Source organism: Papilio machaon, chromosome 29, assembly GCF_912999745.1.
Source record: "Papilio machaon chromosome 29, ilPapMach1.1, whole genome shotgun sequence".
NCBI classification, from domain to species: Eukaryota; Metazoa; Arthropoda; class Insecta; order Lepidoptera; family Papilionidae; genus Papilio; species Papilio machaon.
This window is the reverse complement of record NC_060014.1, coordinates 3113139-3137322: the sequence shown is the minus strand read 5'-3', so window position 1 is coordinate 3137322 and position 24184 is coordinate 3113139. Positions and strand designations below refer to the sequence as shown.

Below are 24184 nucleotides of genomic sequence, written 5' to 3'. Positions count from 1 at the left end.
TGAAATATTTATTTCTACCGCTTGAAGAACATTGATATGCTATTATTATTACCAAAAAAAATAACTTTTAGAAAATATATATAGTTCGATTTAAGATTATTGATATATAAGATTAAGTTAAGATTAGCAAATGCTGATATTGGTTAATGAAATGGAATGAAAATAAACTGGAATGATTATTGGGGGAAAGAAATGGAATGAACGGTGATAAGGAACCAAAATCATCTGTTAGCACAAGAGTTAGGCTAAGATTTAGTGGGAAAAAAATGTAGATTTTTGGAGACATGTTTAGTAGGCGACATTAGCGAGCGCAGGTTTCAGCGAGTGAGATGTTTTATAAGACAATTTTATATCCGAAGAGATTGCTAGGTACGTGTGTAAATGAATAGGAATTAAAAATATTTAAATATTACATACAATTAAATGAATAACGCTATACAAAATAAAGTATCTAGTCAATATTTTTATTTCTCTACAATTCTCTTTATGAGTTTAATTACTTTCGTTTTTGTTCCGAAAGACAATGCCAAATTCAGAACCGTAAGATATATTAAAAAAATAGGAAAAAAAATCATGAATCACTTATTAACTAACTGTTATATTAAAAAAAATGGTTGTGTCTAAATATTAAAGAACACTTAAAAAAATCTTCGTGGAAATAAAATACCGAAACGTAGAAAAATATTAGATTTATTTATTGTATAAGTGAAAAGAAAAAATATTTATTGCATAGATACTAAGGAGCATTTAATCTTTTACTGTAGCTAGTCGAAATACGAATGAGTATGTGTGCGTGTGTTCTTCTTATTTTGTTACAAGTTATTTATTCAGTTGGATGTACTTTCGATGTTACATTGTAACGTATGTTACAGTTTTAAATGTTGTTTTCTACTATGATGTTACATTCAACGTCGTCTTCTATTGAATGTGACACTTCAAGATTATTTTAAATGGAATGTAACATTGTTGATTTTGATTTTAAATGGATTGTAACATTGTCGATGGTTTCACAAATGGTGTGCTATGGATCGGTTGCTGTTTATTTATGGCGTGGCTAAGAAGAACGTTACATATTATAATGTATGCGTAATGGAGTCGTTCTCGACCGTCTTTTTTGAAACTTTTTAATGGCAACGCATTTGACCGCGTTCGTCTCTATTGCTCTATATAATATTTTGTAAACGATGTATTTTATACGTTATATTTAAAAAAAAAAATTATCTGTTTGTCTGTCGTAGATTATTCATTTCTCTTTAGCGACTTATTTATTTTGGGGCATGTAGATGAAAAACTTGTGAGACATATCGCTAGAAATTATTGATAAGGATATTTATATTTAACATATATGTAATAATACATAATATATAAACATGATTTCAGATAAGGAACGAATTGTTAAGTCAATTTTGATCATCCAGTCAATCGTGAAAGATACTGCTAATGCCTTTAATGTTATTCACATAATAAAAGTTTATCAATTGTCGATTGAACATTCGATTGTGGTATTGTCGAAAAGGCAAAGTTACACTTCTATGTATTTATTATGTGAATCATTAAAAACCACGCATTATGAGGTTCGACCTCCCCCAGAATTGAGGAATATCACAAAATAATGTAATGATGGATTTTTAGATAGACAAATTTAGTTATAGTCGACATATAATGATGCTAGAAATTAGGAAGATTATGATTACACTGTAATGCCTATAATCGCTTGACATAGGATACACTAAGTTTAATATATACCCAATTTAGATGATAACCGCAAACAGCCATGGGTGGGCAGCCGAGGAGTTAAACAATAGTTCTGTATTGAAGAGAAATAAACTCCTCATGTGTACATCTAAAACAGAAGCACTTTAGCTTCTATATAACAAATCGTAACATTATGAATTACCGTTTGTTAATATTCAAACGATCGTCTTATAACCGGATATTTTAGTCCGTTTGAAATAAATCGTTGCCTTCACCCAAAGCTGATCTTCCTTCATCTATACATATGGTTAACGTTTAGATGTAAGATATAAAACAGCTTTGCTGTCTTAAGCTGTAACGCTGGGCTAAGACGATCAGAATGACCATTGTAAAATGGTCTTTAGCTAGGTAAAGTGCAAGAAATATTTAAATTAAATTATATACTATATATACATGAAATTATTGTGCAAAACATTAATATTACAAATGTCTTTTTAGATAGGTAGGCTATTGAATTTTTGAGTAGATTTTTTTTTTCATCGTATTATTTGTTTTTTTTTATTTCTGTCCATGATATATGTATCAAAGATATCATTTAATTTTAAGTCCCAAAATATAACACCAATATTATATTTAAATCCTTATTGTAATGTGTATAGGATCGTTGTGAGGGTGGATTGTAATTTTCTATCTATACATGATTCCAATGAAAATGCCTTATTGATGAAAAAAAAAAAAGATTTTTCGAACTTTTAAAGAATTCCTTTGAAAAAAAATTTTTACATATAGATATCGTAGAGTGCTCCAAATTGTACATTTGAAACTCTTTTATCATTGCTTTTCTAGTACGTATGATTTCAAGTGTGTCTGATGTCAGTGGAGATTAAAATTGAGTTTACAGAAACAACAATGTTACAAACTTTATTTGTAACATGACATTACGTGTAAATCAAACCTTGAGAAACACATGTAAAAAACAATAATTCTCTCCAAAATAATAGAGATTAGATTTTTTTAAACACGAGATACAGCAGTGGAATACTTTTCAATATGTCAAAATGTGTACAAAAAGCTTTATTTTTTTTTGCATTTTTTTTAAACTAGAACATTGACTGAAACATCTTATAAATGCTCTCGACCCTGAGCATATTATCATTAAATCTTAATATCTAGTTTCAAAGTGTTTCGAATGTACTATTTGTAGGACATCGCGTGCCAAAGATGTTTAGTTGTTTTTCTTTAGTAGCGTCTCTCTAAGTACATAATGTCTAACTGATTTAATATATAACACCAATTGTTCAGACTTAGCGAATAATCCTCTAAGAGTGATTCTAAATTTAGTTTTATGGCCTTGAATATTCAACTCTAATTGGTAAACAAATAAAACACAAAATTGATTAACAACTTACTAACAACATTACCATTATAATATGGTCAATGGTGTCAACACAGAGATGTCATAATTCGTCACAAAACTGATTCAATTATACTAAATATGTCAATATTTAAAAATTAATAACCTTTCGATTTCACAGAATTAAATTAAAATATACACAACCATTTCAAATATCAAATGTTACAAATTTTAATGAAAACATGTAACATTAAAAATTATATCACAATTGTGTTACAATTAAAAATATTCTGGGCCATGAAACACTAGACTATAGTATTCGTGTTACAAATTAGATTCGTCGCAAAATAACAAACCCATTTCTTACAACAACTAGACTGTTCAACGAATGAGTCGGAACAATAGCACCAATAATTGAAGAGATTTGTTCCGCCATTGATGTGCTTTCCTCGAAGTAAAGACAAAAGATCTCGTTTTTAATTTAATTTCATATTGAAATGGGTCTGTTATAATGTGACATTAATCAGTGTTTTTATGTTTTTTTTTTTATAAAATCTAGTAGTGTTCCTTTTGTTTTAGAAAGATGCTAGAACTTTTGATGTTTTTGTAGTAATATTACCCGTGACGCGTGCTCGTAAGGAAAAGATAACCTTGTTTTTGTACACGAAAATAAGCATATTTTTTGAAAATTATAAAATATGTGTCACAATTTAATGGTGTGTTATAGGTTTTTTTTTCAGTGAATTTCACTGACGGTTTCGAACTAGGTTTGCAACGGAATCCAACAAAAGCGGAGGCAAGTTAAAAAAACAACTAAAAAAAGTTAAAAACCAATATTTATCATTCCATATCTCTCGTATTATATATTTAGTAAATAAACCTCTGTTACAACATGTAAAAAACTACAGAGGCGGATTTAAATGCTGAGGTATTTCATAAGTTTCCGCATTTGCGTTATCGGAGGTTAGGTTCCGTTACAACCCTAGTTGACTGCAGTGACACTTGACAGATGTCTCTATTTGTTCAAAGGGAATATGACAAGTGTCAATTGTCAATGCTGTTAAAACCCAATGCTTGTGTACACTGTTGCTGTCTGAGTTTATTTTAAAGGGACTGAAAAGGAGAGCAATATTGTTATTCAAGTAACAGTGAAGATTCACAATTTCTTTATTAAATGTTTAGAATATCATGTCTTATACGATTTTCGTGTTTGACTCTACATATAGTTGATGTTGTCCTTTTTATTTAGTAGATGGAAAAAAATGTATCTTTGTAATACTGTAACGATCTTCGAAATGAAAATTGGATTTTTTGTAACATAAAAATTTTATGTTACATCTTATTTTGTTACGTATTATATGACTAATTAAAACTGGTAAAATAGCGTTGAAAATTTGTAAGAATGCATGATTAATCAAAAAAACACTGTAATTGTTTAAAAAGGTCTCTATTAACAATATTATGTACTTTATCAAAATAAAATTAAGAAAGAAGAAAAAACTTAAAATAAAAGAAAGTATCTTGATTGTAACGTTGAAGCGCCAAATACCCTGATGTTTTTAATATCCTGGGTACATTGGACCACGTGGTCGTGTGTATTGAGAAATATATACTATAAGCTTAAGCTTAGTTGGAATCACAAAAAATTATAATAAATATCAAATCTGTTAATATTTTAATTATAAAAAATCTCTTTGGGCAATGATAGAGTTCAATTTTTATATCGAAGGTCGTCGTAACTCAGCAATAATTACTCAATAGTGATGTGTAGTTGATTTAGTTCTTGTACCGCTAGTTTATATGTAATTTTTATTTATTTTGTATGTACGAGAGGAAATGATTGCTCGTACATAATATAAATGTAACACAAATATGTAATAAACACACTTTATTTACTTCAAAACACTTTCACAATATATAGAGCTTGTTTCACAAATTCCAAGTCAATCTACTTGGAATTTATTTGTCAAAACTTGTTGGAGTTACACTTTCTCCAAATAAGATGTGAAATGCAAACTATTTTCACAGGAATATTTATGTGTCAGTTAATTTAGTTACACATAATTTTACTTGGACGTTGTGAGACAGGTCTTTAGAGATTTTAAAAAATAAATTCTTGTCTTATTTCAATAGCTGCATCGGTGGTACATTATCTGTGCTGTCAAATTTGAAATGATAATCTATGGTTGTCATTGACGTTTTGACAGTTCGTATGTAGTGCGATAAATTTATTTGACCAGATGATAGACCCTGCTATCCGGGTGTTTTATCAGAAATTTTATAAATATACTATAAGCATAAAAAAATGACACAAAAGACGAGGTAGGACAAGATAGCTACAGTACGGCGAGGATCTTGTGGCATTGATAATGACGAGGGTGCGCTAGTGAGCTATTGTAATTTAGTTTGACTGCCCACCGGGTCAAATAAGTTTGTCGGACTATATGAAAGCATCTCACATGTCACGTAGACACTTTATGTCCCATTCCTTTTTTCTACCGTCCATGAATGTTGTCAACACGTAGTCGTAGTTAGGCCGCGATTCAGTTCAGCGCCATCTATTGATTTCTATCCACAAAGCACGCTGTTTAGACGATCTGAGCTTTTATTTTATAAATAACAATGTGATGTTACGAACTTAACAAAGACCAGAAAGTGTTAGTGATTTTATCGTAATTTCTCCCTTTTTGTATTTTCTATAACTATCCCTTACTTGGTATATGACATTGAGATGTGATATATTTAAGGTTTCATATTTAGCTTGATGACGTTTAAGAATTATTTTTAATCTACAATTTCGAACTTGGCCGAATGTTAACTTGTCATTTTATTTCACCCTGTTCGGATATTTTTTTGGTTTTTAATTTTGAGTTCGAATACTCGCATATTTAATGGAAAAATTAGTTGTAATTAAAATAGTGTTTTAAGCTTATTAAAAATAAAGATGTAAGTAATCTCGCTTGTCTGTTGATTTTGATTTGTTGAATTTTTGTTTACGTAATCTTGTTTTTGTTATTAATGTCAAGTTTTGGAGGGAAATGGATAATGTCGATTTAATGTTGCGAAAAATCGATTTACGAATTATAATATCTAGAAGAAATATATTCGTTCATTACTTTCCAAAACTGACATAATTAAAAATGTTAATTTGAAAATATTTTAAACTAAAAAAAGGTTATCAATGAAATGAGAATATGCATAGGAATAAAATGATATACCCTGTACCTACCTATAGCATTTAATATAGTTATTAAACATACATATGATATAGTATGTAAGGAATATAAGAAATAAAAAATAAATTAAAATAAGGCGTTTTATTTATTTGACCTTTTTTACATCAATATTCTTTTATAAAAAAAAAACTTGCGAGGTATGTTGGGACACCCGGATGGAACGAAGTTCCTTTCGATTTATTAGTGAAGGAACCAATGTTTATTCTATGAATAAAAAACTTAAGTCTTACAAGAAGTACATTTTATTTCTATGAATTTTCATTATATATTGTCACGTCGTTGCCATGGTGAAGTAGCGCTCATTCGTCGTTAACATAGGTACTTACTATAGCAAAAAGTGTCGTGACAACTTTTCGTAAGAATTTTTTCCGTCTAGCCCCCTTTCACAACGCGCGATAAGGAACTTCGTTCCAAGTGTAGATGCCATTAGAGGCCATTTGTTGTAAGCAAATTCTCTCAATGTTGTCATTTACTAATATTATAAATGAAAATGTTTAGATGGATGGATGGATGACGAGGTATTTCTGGAACGACTCAACGGATCTTGAAATTTGGCAAAAATGTAGAACATAGTCTAGGAGAACACATAGACTATTGAATTTTTTTTAATACAATGGACGAAGTTGAGGGGACAGCCAGTAGATTATCTTTTATAGTCCAGTCGTGGAGCACGAAAAATTTCGTACAATGACCTCTTTACCTACTGACAGTGGTCGCAAACATTTTTGTATTTAGTGCGGTTTACATGAATTATTTGAAGGAGAAAGAAAATTTACCAACTTATGAAATATAGTTATTATTATTATATAAATTATTTATTTAGATTTTATATTACAAGTAAAGTCAAGGTCAAGCAAACCAAGGACTTTGTCGTGACTCAAGGCCAACCAAAACCACATTATACAAACAAGAACAAACCTTATAGTCTCCGGCAAAAGGTTTACAATCCCTGAGGATGGCGGCCATTGTGTCTGTACGAGCGAGACTCATTGTATTTACGCGGGAGTGACAGAGACAGGTAATGACAGTTCAATGTACGAAATTCTTCGTGCTCCTCGACTGGACTATACCTAAATCTTTTACATGGAACAAAATAAATAAAACAACTTTATATAAATAAAACTCTATAATAATATAATATTAATATTGTGTGTTGTGTCCTTATATAAATCCATTGCTTGCACTCTCCCCTTGTCCCTGTGCGCGGCCGCCGCGTGTCGTGACCGTGTCGCCGCCGTGTCGTGTACGTTACGTCTACGTGTCGTGACGTGTCTTACGGCTTCATGCGCTTGTAGTTCGCGAGGTGACTGTTCAGATGTTGCGCTAATTGATCCGCTCGTGCAAATGACGCCTGAAATAAGAAAGTTATTTTACTTAATTCATAAATATTGTGGTTACTTCTGTCTCTTATTAGGGTTCCGTACGTAAAAAGGAAAAACGGAACCCTTATAACAGGGATTCCCAAAGTGATCTATACCGAACTTAAAAGCATTACTAATTCTCACTCTGTCTTCTATAGACTAAGACAGAATTAATAATAATAATAGATCTTAAAAGTAGGTAATTTGACCATGTGGGGGTCTGAGGTAACAGTTCATTTTGGAAAAGGGGGTCACTTGTACAAAATAGTTTTGGGGATCCCTGATTTATAGGATGATTGTCCATCTGTCAAGACCCTTCTTTGTATAGTATTTTGTGTTATAATTTAATTTTATGTATTGTCATGTATTGTTGATGTTTAAGATAACATGGAGTGATATATTGCGTCTTATTTTTCTTTGGTGGCAATCGAGCAAGCGACTGCCTAAATTCGAAAAAATAGCGAAGTGAACACTGATTATAGACACCCTCGTTTCCAAATGTCATGTCTTGGAGTGTAATTAGATCATGACTTGAAGTGTAACGATGTCATGAATTGAAGTGTAACGTCATGTCACAGTGTAAAGTCATGTCTCGAAGTGTAACGTCATGTCACAGTGTAAAGTCATGTCTCGAAGTGTAACGTCATGTCACAGTGTAAAGTCATGTCTTGAAGTGTAACGTCATGTCACAGTGTAGTCATGTCTTGAAGTGTAACGTCATGTCAGAGTGTAAAGTCATGTCTTGAAGTGTAACGTCATGTCACAGTGTAAAGTTATGTCTCGAAGTGTAACGTCATGTCACAGTGTAAAGTCATGTCTTATGTCTTTAGTATAATGAGGTGTTGTACGCGTGTGTGGGTCACCTTGCAGACGACGCAGCGGTAGAGCTGCTTGGCGTGGTTGTGCATGTGGCGGGTGAGGGAGTGCGCGTGTGAGAAGCGCTTGCCGCACTGCGCACACGCGTGCGGCATGTGCGGGGGGAGGGCGCCGTGTGCGCACTGCCGGTGTCGCGACAGCTGCTCGTAGCGCGGGAACTGAGCGCCGCACATGTCGCAACGACCTAATACAACATTATACGTTATACAGTACATCAAATATACCTTTATTATGATACTAGCTGTCGCCAATGTGTTCTACATCTGTGACTAATTATAGCGAGATCTGTTGACTCGTCCATCCATCCATCCGTCTAAACATTCTCATTTATAAAATTAGTAAGATTGCTATCTAGCTTGTTCCTCGCACCCAGATCTTTACCTCTCGCTAGTACGTAATTTTTATTTTCTTCAAAATTTCAAACCGCCATAATATTTTAAAAGATGCTAATAGTACTAAAGAAATAACAACAAAAATTACGAATTGTGTGAAATAAGATATGCTCAAGGTAATGGAGATAAAAACTAAAAGCTATTAATAGATGGCGCCATCGACAAGTATCTGCTGTCATCTTTCAAATTTTTTTAACGTCATTATAGTGATTTTTTTTTTAATAAAAATTTTAAACATGAAAAAGAACTCTTAACGTCGGATTAAAAAAACATTTTTGTTATAATTTACGAAATATTTAAAAAAAAAATCTTGAGAGGTGTGTTGGGACACGCGGATGGAACGAAGTTCCTTTCAATTAATTAGTGAAGGAACCAATGTTTATTCTATGAATAAAAAACTTAAGTCTTCACAAGAAGTACATTTTATTTCTATGAATTTTCGTTATATATTGTCACATCGTTGCCATGGTGAAGTAGTGCTCATTCGTCGTTAACATACTTACTATAGCAAAAAGTGTCGTGACAACTTTTCGTAAGAATTTTTTCCGTCTAGCCCCCTTTCATAACGCGCGATAAGGAACGAAGTTCCAAAAATTACTTGATTATGAATTTTTTAAGTGCAATTTCACAGACAATAATGTAGTTTTTTCATACGTATCATGTTGTCTATGACTTACGACATTTTCTCATTCATATACGAGTATTGTATGAAAGTTGGTGACAATTTGTATGACATTGTGTTACCTGCGCGCTCATCAGCTGTGTGTCCAGCATCATGCGCAGCCAGCTCGGCCTCATCTTCGAAACACTTGCGGCAAACTTCGCAGCGCACAGTCATACTGCCGCGGTGAGCCTCCGCCCTGATAACATACACAACATGAGACCGTCTTCTCACTCACTGATCTACAATCTACTTAGTAGATCACAACTTTTACATGTTTAATTTAAATATCTATAGACGGTCTACTAAGTAGACCAATCATAAATCTATTTCTCTACAGTTCAAAAACATATGTATATACATATAAAGCAATCTACACATAAATAACAGTCGGTCTACTGAGTAGACCGATCATAAATCTATTTTTCTACAGTTCAAATACATATGTATATACATATAAAGCAATCTACACATGAATTTCAGTCGGTCTACTGAGTAGACCGCAGTAGACCGGAGTAGACCGCAGTAGACCGGAGTAGACCGGAGCATTGGGACGTGTACTGACTTGTGTTCGCGCAGTTTATCACGGCGGCTGAAGGTCTCTGAGCAGCAATCACACTCGTAGCGCTCTGAGCAGCGAGCACGCGACCGCCCGCCGCCGCCGCCACCACGGTTCTGATGTACACGTCTGTGTATTCTGTCGGTACAATTATCATACTAATATTATAAATGAGATTTTTTGAATGTATGGATGTTTGTATGAAAATATCTCCAGAACGTCTCAACAGATCTTGATGAAATTTGTCACAGATGTAGAACATAGTCTGGGAGAACACATAGACTACATATTAAGTTTTTTTTAATCCAGGACGACAGCTAATACATAATTGTGTACTGAATTATGACACATTAAAGATGTCTATGGCACCTATTTATAAGGTCCAAAATAATAAACTTATTTTTTTTTTAAAGCTTTCTATTAGTTTAGTTAACATGCACTAAACATAAATACACATTTACATGTGTAAACGTGTATTTTTTGCTAAAGTAAAAAGGCTAATGCGGTCTATTTTCCTAAATAGTTGAAACTTTAAGAGTCTCTCCTGAAAAGTAATCAATTTACACATTATCCTTTATTCGTAGGAGCCATCGATATCTAGAAAGTTTCCTCAGTAAACAGTCTAACTTAGATCTAAGTTGGAAAACCATAAGTAAATCTAAGATTACTTACTTAAGTGTAACCCGTGTTGAATACCACTTCCTACAAATGTAACATTGGAAGCTTTTATCCGCCGACTCGTTCTCTGATTCGCTGATATCATCCTCTGGGCGTGTCTCAGGCCCCGCCCCCTGTGGGCCCGGCCCCGCCCCCGCCGCCCCGAGCCCCGCCTCCACCTCGTCCTCGCTGTTAGACTCGGAGCCGGAGTGCGTCTGCGCACCACTGTAGCTAGACCATGCCCCAAATGATCTGTGGACATGTTAATCCTAAGTTGACACACTTTGACACACTGGATGAATGTCAAATAATATAAAAAAAAACTACGCCAATTCTTTTACGTCAAATTTTTTAATTTGATGTCCATAATAGTGATTGGGCAACGCCACATCTTCCGCCATTTTATGACGGCCGCCATCTTAGATTTACAATAACACTGAATATACAAAACTGCATTGTCATCAGGACTTAAGTAATGTACTAAATTTCAGAAAAATCTGACAACGAAAAATAAGCCTAATTTAGTACTAAAACAAGCTAATGGTAAAAATTGAAAATAGTATCAAGTTCCTTATCTGACTAAAGATAGACAAACTTCTTTGACCCGGTAGTTATAAGTGACACTAATTTACAATAGCACACTAGCGCCCCTCTGACAAATTCACATCTTTATCATACTGTACTTAGCTATGTATTTTCTCTTATGACATTTTCTATGACTTTGTATATCTACATATATAAAAGAAAGTCGTGTTAGTTACACTATTTATAACTCAAGATCAGTCGAACTGATTTAGCTGAAAATTGATGGGGAGGTAGCTTAGAACTAGGAGACGGACATAGGAACTTTTTTATCTTGTGTGCATTTTTTTTATTCCGCGCGGACAGAGTCGCGGATAAAAGCTAGTTTTACATATTTCTTTGACAAAATTAACTGCGACAGGAGCGCCCCTCTCGCTGAACCAAATATAAGGAAAACAGGTCATATGACCTGTCGAGAGAGGCGCTACTATCGCTGTTAATTCTGTCAAAATACATGCAAAACGTACAAAGTCATAGAAATTGACATGAAAGAAAAACAATACGACAAGGATGTTGTAAAATTGTCAGAGGGGCGCATTAGAGCTATTATAAATTAGGGTCACTTATAACCACCGGATTGTGTAACTGTGACAAATGTGTCAGATGTGTTGTCACCTGTCATCTTGAGCGGCAGGTGGGGGCTGCGGGGGGCGCTCCGTGTCAGACTCGCTGTCAGAACTGTCAGAGGAGCTGGAGGAGCCCGAGCTGGAGGAGGAACTGCTGCCAGAAGAGGAGCTGCCTGTGGAATACATTGTTATATATGGTTATTACCAGATTCTAATCGATACCCAAACATAGACAAACTAATTTACGCTAGAATTCATAGATTACATATATGTCTGGTAAAATCTTCACATAATTATATATAACATTTTTCTGATGAATGTCTGTTTATTTTTTTTTATATCACAAGTGGCAAAAAAGCTAGTGACCATTTGAATCCGCCGAAAAAAACTAATTTAATCAACATAGGAAGGGACACCCGGCAAGAGAATATCTTTCCTATACATCTTCTGTTCCATGAAATTCACTCCACCTTCCTATCCTTATTTAAGAAAAGGGTGGAAGGAAAAACAAGACTGAAACTAAGCATCGGTCATACAAATTTAAGTTTTCAATTGAAAGGAAAGATAAATCTCAGCTATATTAAGTTATATACTATAATAAGTTATGGCACGCTCTTATTCATCATCAGCTCACTATACTTCCCCACTGAGGGTCTCAGAGTCTACACTAAGTTAGAGATGACTATGTCATAGTCAATCACAGACAAGTGTAGTGACTTCACACATATCATTGAATTTCTTCTATGTACATCGGATAAATGTACATATGTAAATAAAAAAACACATTAGTACATTGTGAGATTTGAACTCGAAGACTTGAAGATCTACAAGTCAAGTGACCAACCCTTGAGTCACTGACGCTCTTCAATGGGTTGGAAATATATTTCTGTGACTATATATACAAAGTTTATCGACTGAATGACTGAACATAACCAGACATAACTCACCATCACTTAACCGTTCTTCTCTTGCTGCATGTAAATAAATTATCATTCAAACGTAATTACATCTTAAATGTTTTTTTTTATTAATATAACATACAGATATTCCAAATTTATAAATCTATATATATAGTCAGAAAGTGGTGTTAGTTACACTATTTATAACTCAAGATAGGTCGAACTGATTTAGCTGAAAATTGGTGGGCAGGTAGCTCAGAACCAGGAAACGGACATAGGATAATTTTTACTCCGTTTTCTATTTTTTATTCCGCGCGGACGGAGTCGCGGGTAAAAGCTAGTTTTAAATATATAAAAAAAAGATCTAGTTTTAACTCACAGGATCCTGAAGTACTACTGTCGGAGTCAGAATTAGAACTGTCATCAATTTTCACAGCTCTCGTATCCACATCTTTATTTAACGTGCAACCTGAAATATACAAATACTTTATTATTGAAAAGAGCATCTTTTGTTCAGTGGTTAACTTGACTTGCAATCTGTAGGTCCTGGGTTCGAATCCCGCCATGTACTATTGTGTTTTTTGATTTACATATCGAGGTGTGAAAGGCTATTTGTTTTAAGCGACATTTTTTGCGATATTGACTTATATATATTGTTAGAGACAAAAATCAACACTGTGCCGGTGTATCGGCGCAGCACTAGACATGTCAAATATCAACGCTTACGTCGCCTCACTACAGCTATCTGTCACTTGGTTTTGGGAACTTTAGCGCGCAATACGCTCGAGATGATCTTGACTAATAATTCTCTAAAAGTTCAGAAGAGGGATATTACCCAAACTCACAAAGTGATTTTGTTGCATAAAAGAATCGTATTGTTTACCGGAGAGTAAGATTTTTAAATTTGTAAGGAAGGATATTGAGAACTTCGAGTAAATGGTAAACTTAAAACGCACACCAGCGTGAAAATCTTCATATTTGGTGAGATTGTTCCATGTTTCTAATTATCTGTACAAAATTATTTACTGATTTCTTAATTTGGTGATTTCTAAAAGACCTGAAAACATTTTCCTAAAGTCTGTAATCGTACAATCATAAAGTCATATTACGAAAATTGTTTTATTAACAGACCATGAAAAGACCATTGGCTTAAAAACACAAAATCAAGATTTGTTGTGTTTATTTCTATTTTAATGTTGATTTAAAGGTTTGGTTGTATGTTTGGTTTTATGGTTTGTCAAGACACAAAAGTTATGTGTAAAATATTTAAATAAAAGTGCCTTACATATTAAAACAAGGTATGATTTATGTTGATACACAAAAGTGGTGTGTAAAATGATATGAATCATACATTTTAATATTATAATTTGGTTAAAAGATAAAAGCTTTGTGTAGAATATTTAAATATTCTGTTGGCTTTAAGACAGTACTTTTAAAGACTACAAGTTATGTTATAATTTAACAGGATAACTAAAAATACTTTTCTGTATTTTAAGTCACACAAAGAGGAATAAAGAGAAAAGACAGTCAAATTGAGGTATTAAAGTAGTTGGTACAAAAACTAAAATACACAGTCAGTGGTGTATTATGTGAAACATAATTTTGAAGCTGTGACAAATATGCATGAGATGAAAGGATGTTAAAATGCAATTGCAAGGCAAAGATTAGTTGCATTGCATTGTTGCATGCATTGCCAAAATATGAATGGTGGACCCCATGTATTCATTATGTCAGTTGATGACAAATTTAATTCAAGTGTTTACAGTAGTAGTAGTTCAGACTAGGGAACATGCCAATTAAGTTAAACCAAAAGGTGAGGATTCAGTAAAATTTTATTATGACAAACTTGGGATTGGCATGTCACATGTCATGTAATATGACAGATAGCATGATTGCTCAAGCCATTATTGGTATAATACTTATTCAATTTGTACTGCGGTAAGATCAAACCAAATTTTTTATATTTTTAGTGTTGATGTTTAATAAGATCAGGCTTTTCAATTAATTTAAAGAATTTTCCTAACAACTGAAATTGAGAATATAGATCAGTTTATTAGTGAGGGTCTGGTAAAGCAGAGTTGTGATAAAATTAAAGCCATTACCTGAGTCAGATGGATATCATTATGTCTTAAGTCATTGATGTCCTTTCTAAGTTCAGTTTATTTTAATTTGTGTGTCACCAGGATACTTCTGAATTTAAACTTGATTTTATTGTTTGGTATGTCATGACATGCTTGCCCTACATGGTCATGTGATGAATGTTATAGATCCATAAAGATACTTGGTGTTTGAGATGACAAGAGAAATCGTGTAGATCAAGTTACCGCCTAAGGGTCCGAACTGTATATGAGCTGCGCATGTCGCGAGCAGCGCGCGATTGAAGCGCGTGTGGAGAGCAGCGCGCGATTGAAGCGCGTGTGGAGAGCAGCGCGCCATTGAAGCGCGTGTGGAGAGCAGTGCGCGATTGAAGCGCGTGTCGAGAGCAGCGCGCGATTGAAGCGCGTGTCGCGAGCAGCGCGCGATTGAAGCGCGTGTGGAGAGCAGCGCGCCATTGAAGCGCGTGTTGCGAGCAGCGCGCGATTGAAGCGCGTGTCGAGAGCAGCGCGCCATTGAAGCGCGTGTCGCGAGCAGCGCGCCATTGAAGCGCGTGTCGCGAGCAGCGCGCCATTGAAGCGCGTGTCGAGAGCAGCGCGCCATTGAAGCGCGTGTCGCGAGCAGCGTGCCATTGAAGCGCGTGTCGCGAGCAGCGCGCCATTGAAGCGCGTGTCGAGAGCAGCGCGCCATTGAAGCGCGTGTCGAGATCAGCGCGTTTGTGAAAATGCCTGTCTACAATCAGCGCGCCTGAGCGGTGCCTGTCTACAATCAGCGCGCCTGAGCGGTGCCTGTCTACAATCAGCGCGCCTGAGCGGTGTCTGTCTACAATCAGCGCGCCTGAGCGGTGCCTGTCTACAATCAGCGCGCCTGAGCGGTGCCTGTCTACAATCAGCGCGCCTGAGCGGTGCCTGTCTACAATCAGCGCGCCTGAGCGGTGCCTGTCTACAATCAGCGCGCCTGAGCGGTGCCTGTCTACAATCAGCGCGCCTGAGCGGTGCCTGTCTACAATCAGCGCGCCTGAGCGGTGCCTGTCTACAATCAGCGCGCCTGAGCGGTGCCTGTCTACAATCAGCGCGCCTGAGCGGTGCCTGTCTACAATCAGCGCGCCTGAGCGGTGCCTGTCTACAATCAGCGCGCCTGAGCGGTGCCTGTCTACAATCAGCGCGCCTGAGCGGTGCCTGTTTACAATCAGCGCACCAGTGAAAAGCGTGTGGTGAGCAGTGCGCTTGTAAAGTGCCTGTCGTTAGCAGTGGCGCTTGTGGAGCGCCTGTCGCGAGAAACGGCGCTTGTGGAGCACCCGTCGCGAGTAGTACGCTCGTGAAGTGCCTGTCGCGAGCAGGCCGAGGCCGCGAACCTGTGGAGAGTCTTGATGTATAGATGTCATGGAGTACAGGGTGCGCGGAATGCCAGGTATTTGACATGGTAGTAAAAATAATAATAATGAAAACTTTTATTTCAGACACATGATTGATAAAAGAAAATCAAAGATTGCCTATGGGGCGTATGTTTAGCCTCAGGGCGTATATGTTGCCTCCGGGCGTATGTTTTGCCTATGGGGCGTATGATTAATAAAACTTTTATTTCAGACACATGATTGATAAAAGAAAATCAAAGATTGCCTATGGGGCGTATGTTTAGCCTCAGGGCGTATATGTTGCCTCCGGGCGTATGTTTTGCCTATGGGGCGTATGATTAATAAAACTTTTATTTCAGACACATGATTGATAAAAGAAAATTAAAGATTGCCTATGGGGCGTATGTTTAGCCTCAGGGCGTATATGTTGCCTCCGGGCGTATGTTTTGCCTATGGGGCGTATGATTAATAAAACTTTTATTTCAGACACATGATTGATAAAAGAAAATCAAATATTGCCTATGGGGCGTATGTTTAGCCTCCGGGCGTATGTTTAATAACAATTATTATTAGTTTTATTTCAGATACATGGTTGATACAAAATGTGCTATATGTTTTGCCTACGGGGCTAAGTTGTGCCTACGGGGCTAAGTTGTGCCTACGGGGCTATATGTTTGCCTACGGGGCTATATGTTTGCCTCCGGGCTGTATTTTGCCTACGGGGCTATATGTTTTGCCTACGGGGCTAAGTTGTGCCTACGGGGCTATATGTTTTGCCTACGGGGCTATATGTTTTGCCTACGGGGCTATATGTTTTGCCTACGGGGCTAAGTTGTGCCTACGGGGCTATATGTTTGCCTACGGGGCTATATGTTTTGCCTACGGGGCTATATGTTTTGCCTACGGGGCTAAGTTGTGCCTACGGGGCTATATGTTTGCCTACGGGGCTATATGTTTTGCCTACGGGGCTGTATGTTTGCCTACGGGGCTATATGTTTGCCTACGGGGCTATATTTTCTGCCTACGGGGCTGATTTGCTTTTAGGTCCTTTTTCTTGGAGGTGTTCTGGCTTTTCATGGCGCTTGGGACAGCGTGTAAAACGATGCAGCAAGGATCAATACTCCTTCGAGGACGAAGGAAATGCAGGATGGCCGAACTGTTAGAGACAAAAATCAACACTGTGCCGGTGTATCGGCGCAGCACTAGACATGTCAAATATCAACGCTTACGTCGCCTCACTACAGCTATCTGTCACTTGGTTTTGGGAACTTTAGCGCGCAATACGCTCGAGATGATCTTGACTAATAATTCTCTAAAAATATATATATTCAGAATCAGGGAATTTTTCTGATTCCGTATATATATACTAGCTGTCACCCGCGACTCCGTCCGCGCGCAGTTAAAAAATGGGGGGGGTATGAAAAATAGATGTCCGATTCTCAGACCTACTGAATATGTTCACAAAATTTCATAAGAATCGGTCAAGCCGTTTCGGAGGAGTTCAAGTTCGAACCCCGTGACACGAGAATTTTATATATTAGATATATATCAATATCGCAAAAAATGTCGCTAAAAACAAATAGCCTTTCACCTCTCGATATGTACATTTATCTGATGTTCTTACTGTGAAGTAAAACATTGTGATGCTGCACATATCTGAGAAGAAATTCAATGATATGTGTGAAGTCACTACACTTGACTGTGGTTGACTATGACATAGTCATCTCTAACTTAGGGTAGACTCTGAGACTACGTCAGGGACCCCCAAATTTTGTACAAGTGACCCCTTATCCAAAATGAATTTACCTCAGACCTCCACAAGGTCAAATTATCTACTTTTAAGATCAATTATTATTATTAATTCTGACTTAAGTTAATAGAAGACAGAGTGAGAATTAGCAATGCTTTAAGTTCAATCTTAACCACTTTGGAAATCCAATACAAGGTAACTAGTCTTTTATATCTTAAAAATTGTCTAAAATAAAGAAATGTAACATATTTTATCAAAATAGAAATGTATGTATGTATTTGTATGATACCTTCAGAGCTCCTGACAGAGAGTACGTCCTCATCGTGTGAAGTTCTCGCGCCCTCCGCCGCCGGCTTCTTGAAGTTGGCCGCCAACAAGTGCGCCTCGTACATGTCGTCCTAAAACATTTATGGGGGGCTTTAGTCTCTTTTGGGGGTTTTGAGATTATTTTTGGGGCAGCTTGGAATAGTTTTGCGGGTCTTGAGGTTGTTTTTGGGAAGCTTGAAATTGTTTTGGGGGTCTTGAGATTGTTTTGGGGGTCTTGAGATTGTTTTGGGGGTCTTGAGATTGTTTTTGAGGAGCTTGGAATTGTTTTGGGAGCCTTGAGATTGTTTTGGGAGCCTTGAGATTTTTTTGGGGGCTTGAGACGGTTTTAGGGGATTCGTATCCTTTTGGGGGTCTTAAAATTGTTTTGAAGGTCTTGAGATTATGTTTTAGGGGGTCTTAAAGCGTTTTGTGAACTGGAGTTTGTTTTTGGGGTCTCGGAGATAATTTTCGGGGGAGCTGGAGACAGTTTTAGGTGATTCGTATCCTTTTGGGGGTGTTAAAGATTGTTTTCGGTGTCATATGGTAGTTCTAGGAGAGATTAAAACTATTATCGGAAACTTTGACATCGTTTTAAGGGGGTTTTGAGACAGTATTGGGTATATAATCTTTTGATTTTAAAAAAGCAAAAAGAAAACCGTAAAAATGATATTAGTTTACACTCACCTTATCAATGTTGGCATATTTCTCATGTATGTGACGCAAAGCTCGTAGATTTTCATCCAAACTCAAGGAATCTGACGCCTGACTCGGAGAACCTGGAACAAAGAAATACATAACTCACGCCTGTAACCCAGAGAGGTAGGCAGAGATCACGAATCTCCATTTGATATGGCCAAATGAACCTCCGCAATCCACTTTTCGCCATTTCTGGAGAGGGAATATATAATACAATAAAATCAAAATAAAGTAAAAAACTGGATTATTAACAAAATATTACTTTTCTACCTTTGAGTAACTTTTAACTTTAATATATTAGAGATTAGAGAATATTTAAACATATCTTAGAAGATTATTGTAATTTAAAAGAAACTAGTTGATACTAGGTTTTTAAATTTACGCAAATATAGCAATAATTTAATAACAATCTTTATCTCTGCCTACCCTACAATATTACAGTCGTATATAAAACAAGCTCTCACCTAAACCCGGTTCATCATCACTGTCCACGGGAATTGGTTCTGAATTTGGCATCAAATTACTTCTCACTCTAATCTCTGGAACAAGAAATCAGATAAAACAAATTAACCATTGGTGTTCACTGAAAATAATAAAGTTACATGTGAAAATCACTTATAAGATGTAACTTTGTTCCCAGTTTTTAAATTAGATTGAGTAGATTATTAGATAGAATTAAACGAATATACTTTTTAGATGAGGCTGGCAATACAAGATGCATGAAGAAGCATGTGGCAACACTGAAAGTTGAAATAATACAGTAAAATATAATCTATGGGACATGCCAGAGGAATTTTTACTCTGGCAAAAACAATGATTTCGGACAAAGATAATATTAAGTTTAGATAAAAACCAAAGGAAAAAAAAGCTGTGGTAACTCACTGGGTTGTTGTTCTTTCGCCAATTGATCTATTTTCCTCGGTCTACCTCTCTTACCCTTCACTCTTTCTCCTGATGACTGCTGAAAATTATAACAATTTCATTGTATATGACCCCGTGAACATTAAACTATATTAACACTTTGCATGTGGACATACTTTGCCTCCGAATTACGCGTGCAGCGGGCGGTTTTGTCACAACGGATCATTTTATAAATTTTGCAATAACTCAGTGAAAGACTCAATAACTCGTCAATCAGAACTTGTAGAAAGAAAAACATGAGAGGTGTGTTGGGACACCCGGATGGAACGAAGTTCCTTTAGATTAATTAGTGAAGGAACCAATGTTTATTCTATGAATAAAAAACTTAAGTCTTCACAAGAAGTACATTTTATTTCTATGAATTTTCGTTATATATTGTCACGTCGTTGCCATGGTGAAGTAGCGCTCATTCGTTGTTAACATACTTACTATAGCAAAAAGTGTCGTGACAACTTTTCGTAAGAATTTTTTCCGTCTAGCCCCCTTTCAAAACGCGCGATAAGGAACATCGTTCCAAAAAACGTAAAGCGTTGCCTAGCAACGTAAACAACACGTATATAATGTTACAGATACATGTAATTGTACGTATTTCGTAGATTAGCGGTGGCTAGCAGGTATCCGAGATAAATGTACTAAATACGTATTTTTACGTGACCCGCATGTCAAGTGTTAATAGCTCACTAGCGACCTCCTGTCAATGTCAAAAAAAGGTTCATAAGATTACCGATCTCTATTAATGAAATGACATCTTCTGCTTTGTTCCCAATTAAAAGAGTCTGAAGTTCCTGACAGTTAATTCTAGTTGCATATTTAATTCGATTCCTCACCACCGCCAATCGTATAATACTGTTCATAGCCTGTCCATGTATAGAGTTCATTGCACAAGATTCTTGTCGTAATGTACCGACAAAGTTATCAGATCCGGTGACATATACTGTCAATATAAATTATAATAAAGTGTCACAAAATCCTTGTCGTACAATAGTTGTCGTCATTTTTTTTTTATTTTATGTCATTAACTATGTCTATTATAGGTGTCAATTTATTCAACCACTCGTAGACAGCAAAGTACGAGTAAGATACAAAAATTAGCAAGTATAGCATTTCGCGGTATGCTTTTTTAGCTGAATAACAAAGATGAAGTCCAAATAGAACCAACAAAGCCAGAGCATTCTTAGAATATCGTGTTTTATTGTACAATCAGCGCCATCTATAATACATTAGCGGTACAATTCTACATGAAGGATAATTTTGGACTTTTGGACCGACCATGAATAAATAGTTATTTTAATAAGTTATTTTCTCTGTTGGCCATACAGTACAATTGTTAGTATAACACAAATTGTTTCTCTCGCTTATAAAACCCGCCAAATCTTTTGTTGTTAAAAATCTTTAATTATTAAAAAAAAAAAAAAACTTGCGAGGTGTGTTGGGACACCCGGATGGAACGAAGTTCCTTTCGATTAATTAGTGAAGGAACCAATGTTTATTCTATGAATAAAAAACTTAAGTCTTCACAAGAAGTACATTTTATTTCTATGAATTTTCGTTATATATTGTCACGTCGTTGCCATGGTGAAGTAGCGCTCATTCGTCGTTAACATACTTACTATAGCAAAAAGTGTCGTGACAACTTTTCGTAAGAATCTTTTCCGTCTAGCCCCCTTTCACAACGCGCGATAAGGAACTTCGTTCCAAAAACGATGACGGAATATATTTTCAGTAAAATTGCCAATCAACAATGTGTTAAGATTAAGACGCAGAAGTAAAAGACAAAATAAACCACTCGTCAACAGTTAAGTGCGAGTGGGTAATACAAAAATGGGTAATGTTTTTAGCGATTCACTGTATACTTTATGTGAAGAAGAGTGTATCGATGAGAAAGTGCAAATGAAAACACCCCTAAAACCAGAAGCCGTTTTCAGATATCGTGTTTTATTGTACAATCAGAGCCATCTATGACACAGTAGAGTAAATACCAATTCTACCTGGATGTTTCGAAATCGTGGTTCACTTCGTTCCGACTTTAATGCATCTATTTATGTTAAAGACGTTTAATTCTATCTCTATTATTACTTAGAATCCTCACCGACGTAACTACGTCAAAATGGCAAAAATTTAGGTAGGCACAAAGTAACACGGCTTATAGCCGGTCCATTTACAGTTTTGTGCTCAGAATGGAATCTGAACTGGTAAAAGAGTACCTGCTATCGCGGTAAGTCCAAGACATAAAGGGAAGGGGGAGTGGATTTGGCGAAAGAGGGGGCACATAGGAAGGAGAAATATCCTCTTTCTGTGCGTCCCCTTCTCCGTTAATTAAAGGTAGGCAACGCATCTGCATTTGCGGATGTCTATGGGCAACGGTCGCCTCGCTATTGCGGCGAATCCAGGTGACCGTTTGCTCGTTTGCCACCTTATGATATGTATATCTACTGTACAACAATGATATCACACATATTTGACAATAACAAGATGGCGCTAGTGAACTTAATCTAAATTATAGTACGATAATGATCTTGTGACGGTCGAAAAATATGCGAACAAACAATGTCTTAATAGTGTCATATTTTGTCCAATGGCAGCAGTTGCTCGGTTTAATGTTGCCATTATAATAATAAATATATATAGTCAGAAACTCGTGTTAGTTACACTATTTATAACTCAAGAACGGTTGAATCGATTTGACTGAAAATTGGTGAACAGGTAGCTTAGAACCAGGAAACGGACATAGGATAATTTTTACCCCGTTTTCTATTCTTTTATTCCGCACGGACGGAGTCGCGGGTAAAAGCTAGTTCATCATTGTGGTGTATCACCTCTTCCATGATTAAGTTACTGGCCGGTAAGCCAGTGAGATAATAATGAATAATGTGTCAACATTATGTCATTAATAAAATATAATGTAAATATAGACAACAATGCTTTTAATTTCTTTATGTATATTTAATAATCATAAAAATATCACGTATAATTTTCTGACATATAAGTTGATTTACTAATTTGGATATGTCAATTTGAATAGAAAGTAATTACTAAAAGAAGTATGTTAAAAATCAATTGCTTGGCATTATATGTTTTTCGAAAGAATTTAGTAAATTTTTGTTCAAATTTAAAATTTCTATCCATATCAAAGTAAAAAATTTGATTTATGCATACCGGACCAGATAAATTATCGGTTTATACATACAAAACAATCCTTGTATATATTTATGTAGCAAATTTGACTATACACAGAGTTAAATTGTTTCGTGAGACATATTTAGGGTTGCCAGTTCGTCAAACCTACTAGCCGGACAGACCAGTCAGTTTGTCCGGACATTTGGGTAGAAAGGTCGGACACTCTATATTATTTAGAATTTTGTTTCAATATTAATAGGTACACTCTCATTTGGGAAATGTAAAAAGCCTAACAAAAGCCTGACAACCGTCTATTTTCGCAGAACACGCAATCAAAAAGCCTACCTATGTCCGGTGTATCCGGACGCCTGACAAAATAATTAAAAACGGCTTAACTCACGTGTGATACAAAACAAACACTAGCCCTGAAGATGGACCCCAAAATAGTTCCTAAACTAGTCGGTGCCGTCACCGGACAATCACAGGTCAGTTAACAATTAATTAATTTACATATATGTATATATAACAGAGTTATAAACGAAAAAAATTGCCCTACTATAAGTCGGGTAAAAACATCATACAACTAATTGAACCGTACTCAACACTGCTGTGTGAGCTCGTGGTACCAAAAAAATGACATACATACATATTTAAATGTAAATGACACCTCACTAAAGAAAAATTTCCCAACTGAACGTTAAATATAATCGGGTCCAGCAAACATGGTTATACAATATCGTGTTTTAACACATATAACTAACGCCATCTATTGCACAGTTGCTTAAACTTTGTACTTACTGAATCATTTTTCTTGGTGCTTGGAGTTCTTTTGGTGTACTTGCGTTTGACGCGCGGTGTGGAATCGCCCGTCGATGAAGACGCAGCCGAATCTTAAATCAAAAAATTATTAATAATTATAAATAAGAAGTTTGCAAGCATTTTTGTAGCTTAAATTAGGTCATATTATTTGAGAGAACCGATTTATTTTATATCAAACAGATGTGACAAACTACGCAATACAGCGCCATCTATTGATGGAAAGTCGTAAGTTTAAAAGTAAGTTAAAATTTTATTATAGATTTTTTTCTAAGGAAAAATCTTAAATATC

At 35.9% G+C, this 24184-nt stretch overlaps 1 protein-coding gene across 3 annotated transcripts in view; it reads right to left on the bottom strand.

Annotated features, from left to right (window-relative positions):
* Positions 1-7424: 7424 nt before the first annotated feature.
* The window catches only part of LOC106716988 (zinc finger protein 184-like), a 34211-nt gene continuing 17451 nt past the window's right edge, over positions 7425-24184 (bottom strand). For 2 of the 3 annotated variants that reach the window (XM_045685255.1, XM_045685253.1), the window contains 12 exons: positions 23875-23966; positions 19921-19999; positions 19503-19577; positions 19027-19118; positions 18326-18434; positions 13218-13307; positions 11989-12112; positions 10807-11043; positions 10141-10272; positions 9659-9774; positions 8510-8706; positions 7425-7636 (listed from right to left, as the gene is read on the bottom strand). In XM_045685255.1, the coding sequence (XP_045541211.1) occupies positions 7559-7636; positions 8510-8706; positions 9659-9774; positions 10141-10272; positions 10807-11043; positions 11989-12112; positions 13218-13307; positions 18326-18434; positions 19027-19118; positions 19503-19577; positions 19921-19999; positions 23875-23966 (1421 nt within the window). In that variant the 3' untranslated portion in view covers positions 7425-7558. The remainder of the gene's footprint in view (positions 7637-8509; positions 8707-9658; positions 9775-10140; positions 10273-10806; positions 11044-11988; positions 12113-13217; positions 13308-18325; positions 18435-19026; positions 19119-19502; positions 19578-19920; positions 20000-23874; positions 23967-24184) is intronic. The other variant, XM_045685254.1, reaches the window with a different exon arrangement.